The 6,000-nt window shown below is 47.4% G+C and overlaps 1 protein-coding gene across 1 annotated transcript in view; it reads left to right on the forward strand.

The window, feature by feature from the left end:
* Positions 1-5,020, forward strand: part of N4BP2 (NEDD4 binding protein 2) — a 74,452-nt gene extending 69,432 nt beyond the window's left edge. The window contains exons 16-17 of the mRNA XM_038752240.1: positions 1,150-1,273; positions 1,960-5,020. Of these exons, the coding sequence (XP_038608168.1) occupies positions 1,150-1,273; positions 1,960-2,005 (170 nt within the window). The 3' untranslated portion in view covers positions 2,006-5,020. The remainder of the gene's footprint in view (positions 1-1,149; positions 1,274-1,959) is intronic.
* The last annotated feature ends 980 nt before the right edge of the window (positions 5,021-6,000 follow it).

Consider the following 6,000-nt stretch of genomic DNA (forward strand, 5'->3'; position numbering starts at 1 on the left):
CTAATTGCACTTGTTAGTTGAGATGTAGGGGCTCTGAAGAGCTTACTTTCCTCATTTACAGGACAAAAATGGATGTGGTTTCATCTCTATAGAAATATATAGTGAACTTGCTCATCCAATGAGCCCCCCACACATGTGTATATCATGTAGATCAGTGGTGAAAGTGGGGCAGATTCCAACCTGGAGTCCACTCAGCCTTCCAGCAGAAGGAGGAGACTCTGGTGGGTTGTGACAGAGTTAATAATAATAATAATAATAATAATAATAATAATAATGGCATTTATAAGGCGCTTACTATGTGCAAAGCACTGTTCTAAGCGCTGGGGAGGTTACAAGGCGATCAGGTTGTCCCACGGAGGGCTCACAGTCTTAATCCCCATTTTACAGATGAGGTCACTGGGGCAGAGAGAAGTGAAGTGACTTGCCCAAAGTCACACAGCTGACAATTGGTGGAGCCGACATTTGAACCCATGACCTCTGACTCCAAAGCCCGTGCTCTTTCCATTGAGCCATGCTGCTTTTCCAAGTTGACTCCCCTTCCATGTGGATTCTGCCACCGGGGTTGGTCTTCTCCCAGGCCAGCTCTTGTGGGATCTCGAGGCCCTACAGGGGCTATAGTGACTCTTGGATAATTTCCAGGGCTGAACTATTCTCATTTTTAGGGTGGGCCCCTAAAATTGAGGCAGGCAGCAGCCCCAAAGTCCAGGACGAAAGGAGCTTTCTAAAGGGATCCCTCGGGGCTTGGCTTGCCTGGAGTCCCCTGACTTGACAGAGGCGTGCCTGGAGTCCCACTTGGCTCTCTGCAACACCCTGCCTCTCCCTTCAGCGGGATGGGGTGACAACATGCAGGGCAGGGAAGGGCTTGGAGGCTGACTTTTGGAGGTGCACAGGAGTGGAGGGTCTAGAGGAAGCTCAGAAATGAGCTAGCTGGTTGCCAGCACCAGTGTGGTATGTCCTCCCCATCCCTACGTTCATGTGCGGATGCGCCAGTCTGAACGGAATGCACCTGTCGTAAAATTATCGTATCTCTTTCTGTGTTTCATTCGGGAGACGGAGGGGGGAAATGTCCGAGGGAATGATGGGAAAGAAGTTAGCGTGTGTGTGTCGAGACATGAGTCTCTGTAATGACTTCATTTCCTCTTGTCACAGAGTATCGGCAGGGAGGAGGGAAACCGTACCTGTCCGTGATAACGGGAAGAGGGAACCATAGCCTCGGGAAGGTGGCTCGCATCAAACCAGCAGTCACTCAGTACCTCACAAACCATGGATTCAGGTGAGCTTACCCTTTGGTGACAAAACAGCCCTTGCCCCTGCACTTTCCTGTTGAAGACGACCCGAGCGTAGCAGCCTGACTTGACAAACCTGCCAGTCACCTGCAGATTTTCCTTGCGGATTGATGCCCTTGGCTTTTCCAAGTTCTGACTTCCAGTGACGGCCTCCAGGAATCTGGTGGGACATTAATCCTGGGGGTTCAGTTACTGTTAACCAGTTGGATCCCATTTCACATGCGTCGCTCAAGTCAGGGAGAAATGAAAACTCTGTCTGCTACTTGGGAAGGGATGTTTGCATTATGTCTTGTGCAGTCCATTCCTGTTACCCAGATGGATCCTGTTTCAGATGTGTAACTCAGAATAGGTTAGGGAGAATTGAATTTTTTTTCTGCTACTTAGGGAGGGATACCTGCATTGTATTGGACCTGGAAGCCCTCACTCAAGATAAGTACCGTATGGGGCTCACAGTCTAAATAGGAGGTAGAACAGGTATTTAATCCCCATTTTGCAGATGAGGCAACTGAGGCACAGAGAAATGAAGTGACTTGCCCCAGGTCGCGCAGCAGACAAGAGGCAGAGGGGGGCTTAGAACCCAGGTCCTTTGAGTCCCGGCCTGGGCTCTTTCCACTAGACCACACTGCTTCTCTACAAGATATAATTTTGAGTTCACTCTCTTCTTGTTTCTCAGGTTCTCTGAAATTCAACCAGGGTGCTTGAAAGTCATGTTGAAGTGAAAGGATAACCCAAGGAACTTGAACGCCGAGATTTCCATGTTGAAAAGGAGAAACATTGCGGTGTTTTTGGTGTAAAACAAATGTTTGAATAGAAATCAGTTCTCCATGTAGAACAGAATAACTGTTAGGGTGCTTTTCACAACCCGAAGGAAACTTCGTTTTCTAGCAAATCAAACCCCAGATACATTGTCGCTTACAAGAAATTGATCGAAAACAGAGGATTTATTGATGTCATAATGTGTCAGAGCAACTGTTGGGTGGTTTTCTTAGTTCCAGTTGCTTCCAGTTTGGCAGCGTTGGGACAGACTGTGTTGGTGGAACATTCTTGAAACGAGTCTGCAGAAGAGCCTCCCTTTTTCCCCTACTCTCATAGCTGCTGCTGACTTCCTGCTTTAGGTCTTTCATTCCTGTTCCTGCCATTCCCCCTGGACATCTGAGACCAGTACGACAGGAAGGATGGTATGCAGGTTCCCTACAGTCCTTTTCCCCATAGCCCTGGACCCATGCTGCCGTTAGACTTCAGCTCCTGGAGGCCATTTTCTATTTGTCACCTACACTTTTTAATTGGGGTAGGCCGGAATCCTTTTAGCCCAAACCAAGTTCATTCACGAAACAGTCTTAATATCATCTAAAAAGGAAACCGTTAGCTCTGAGACCAAGACATCTTCATCCGAAGAATGACTTCTGAAGGGCGAACTGCTCAGCGAGTTAAAGGTTTGCTCTGTGGGCAGCCTGCTTCTTTGGGGTGTCCCTCTTTCTGAATGTGCCATTTTGGGTTTGGAGACAGAATTGTCCTCCTCAAAGGTGGGGCATTTCCAGGGTATTTCTTTAGGGAACCAAAGCACAATCAACAGTTTCGCTTTGGAATGTTGGCTTCTACGTTACAGTGAAAGCCCTTGCTTTTAGAATTAGGGTCGCCAAAGTGACCGTTTTTGGAAAATAAGAGTTTAGCCCAAGAGCACCCTCAAGCTTTTAAAAAAAAAATACGATCTCAAGGAGGAGGAACTTGTCTTTAAGAGAAAGCCCTCGCTAACGAAGATTTGTCTTTCAGAAAAGCCACCAGAATTTGGATACTGGAAATCATTTTAGTAGGTTCTTAGAATATTTTTCATGTTTTTCCATTTTTTAAGAATTTTATACCAAGTTGCCGAATGCGATCTGCCGATGTTAAAACCGTTACTGGTGGTCTGTGTTAGGGACTGTGCCTGGGAAAGTGAAATCTCGTTCTAACAGCTGGCTGAGAACGTTACCAGCAAAAACCTTCCTGGGTGGCACAGATCCAGGCAGCAGGGCAAAGAACAGGTAAAGGGGTCTGGAGAACCTGCTTAGGGCCTTTCGAGGAGTCTGGGGGTGTCATGGCCCCCCATCAGGGGATCAAGAGAATCAAGCCGGGGTGCCACACTGCCTTTGGGAGAGTTAGCCACGTTAAGTCCTCTGGAACTGAATCGTGGGGGGCGAAGGCCTCCTGCCTATTCCTCCGTCGTGGCCGATGAGGACATTTCAGAGGGGCCTGTCAGGTGTTTTTCCAGCCAAAACAAAGGTGGGCTACAGCTAAAGAGGCGCTGACAGGTGGTGTATTTGTGTGTGTGTGTGTGTTGTCAGGGGTGCAACAGGCCTCTCTTCCTCCAGCAAAGAACCGTGGCTTGGGCCGGCACACTAGACGACCCCAACAAGCCGGCCGTTTGTCCCTGCAGGTGAATGGACTTCGACTGCCAATTTCTTCACAGGTTTCTGTCATCCTTGCTGCCTTCAGATACCTCTTCGAAAATGTATTTGTAGATATTCATAAACTGGAAAACGATAGCTTGCTGTGCCTTTTCTGAAGTTCTCAAGTGACGTCTTTTGGCCTTTTTCTTTTCAAATCCAAGGGTGGCTGGACAAAGACCCGGGTTATCCAGCAATAGTGGTTGGTCTTTAAAGTGGTGGAAATGGGAAACAGGGAAACTCAGGGAACCGCTCTGGCTGTTTCGATAAGTCTAGATTTATAGAAATGATCCAAAAAGAGTAAGGGGGCGGGAATATTTTTTTCTGACCAATGATTTTAGTCAGTAATGAGGAGTTAGTGCTTATCAAGAGGCGAGGCGGAGCCGGATGGCGCAGGGTGCTTGGAAAACGTACAGACACCCAATATGCAGCCCCAACCCCTGAGCACCTTATCATCTACAGGGGAAGACAGGTGGACGTGAAGAGAGATTGTGCACTCTGAGTGCCGAGATTGGGTCTTTTTATTTCTTTTGTATGAGCCCTGAGTGGGTGCTGCCCGCAGAATATATCAGACCAAGAAGGCAAAGAAATTGACAACCTGACAGTAAATTAAAATAATAAACTCCAGTGATGAATTAAATAGCAAATGAACAAAAGGATGAATACGTAAGGTGATCATTACTGCCCCGTCGACTGAGAGTCTGGTATGACTCGGATGTGGGTTGGGGGGAATTAATCAGGGAAAACCTGCCTTAGGGAGGTGGGGTTTCTTTGGAAGGATTTCAAGAAGGGAGGAGACAACCATTCCATTCAGGCCAACGGGAAGAATGTTCCCTGGAGGAGTCGGAGTCCTTGTTTGTGTTATTTTCACTTGGTGGAAAGAAGAAACTTGACCCTAGTGTTGTCGAAGCTCAATGAAAAACTGTACTGCTCGGTTTTTTAATCCTGGGTAGTGCTTGAGGAGCTTTTATATGGAATTCAGGTTTCGACGATGCTGCCACTTGGAATCCGGGAAGCAGATGGAGAATTCCTCATTCTTCCCCCAAGGCAGGTGGTACCTGAATTCTCCAAAATAAGCCGGGGGTTCCTAATGCACCACTAAAATGAGTAGCAGGGTCAGCGTGTGGAGCGGCTGCCCTTGGATATTTTTAAACCATTTAGGTTTTTTCCCCCAGGATTGAATGTTTTTATTTGTACTATAGATGAAAATGTAATTCTGCCACTGTTTTTGCTATGTGAATCAAAGGATGTTTTTATAATTTTACAGAATATGTGAATTGCATCTCCACTCGAATAAAGAGTTTGTCCCAATCCGTGGTCATCGGCATAGGCAGTGGTGTTTAGCGGGCGTCGACGGAGCACCGAACTGAGCCCTTGGGGGGCTCGGGGGGACTCAGGTGGATTTGGAAGTCACCTGGGGTGAGGTGGTAGTTGACGGATAGACCCTTGAGGGGCACCCATACAGTCCGGTCAATGGGAGGCAGAGGACGGGCTGGGGAGAGAAGCAGCGTGGCCTAGTGAAAAGGGCCCGGGCTTTGGAGTCAGAGGTCATGGGTTCAAATCCCGGCTCTGCCAATTGTCAGCTGTGTGACTTTGGGCAAGTCACTTCCCTTCTCTCTGCCTCAGTTGCCTCGTCTGAAAATGGGGATTAGGAATGTGAGCTCACTGTGGGACAGGGATTGTGCCTCTCCTGATTTCCTTGTATCTGCCCCAGTGCTTAGTACAGTGCTTGGCATATAAGTGCTTAATAAGTTCAATAATAATGATCCTGGCTCTGCTACTTGTCAGCTGTGTGACTTTGGGCAAATCACTTCAATTCTCTCTGCCTCAATTGCCTTATCTGAAAATGGGGATTAGGAATGTGAGCTCACTGTGGGACAGGGATTGTGCCTCACCTGATTTCCTTGTATCTGCCCCAGTGCTTAGTGCAGTGCTTGGCATATATAATAAGTGCTTAACAAGTTCAATAATAATGATCCCGGCTCCTCCACTTGTCAGTTGTGTGACTTTGGGCAAGTCACTTCACTTCTCTGGGCCTCAGTTCTCTCATCTGAAAAATGGGGATTAAGACTGTGAGCCTCACGTGGGACAACCTGATCACCTTGTATCCTCCCCAGCGCTTAAAACAGTGCTTTGCACATAGTAAGTGCTTAATAAATGCCATTATTATTATTATTATTATTATTAAATCAACTTCTCTGTGCTTCAGTAATCAACTTCTCTGTGCTTCAGTTACCTCATCTGAAAAATGGGGATTAAGACTGTGAGCCCCACGTGGGACAACCTATTCA

Source organism: Tachyglossus aculeatus, chromosome 10 (genome assembly GCF_015852505.1).
Source record: "Tachyglossus aculeatus isolate mTacAcu1 chromosome 10, mTacAcu1.pri, whole genome shotgun sequence".
In the NCBI taxonomy this organism is placed as follows: Eukaryota; Metazoa; Chordata; class Mammalia; order Monotremata; family Tachyglossidae; genus Tachyglossus; species Tachyglossus aculeatus.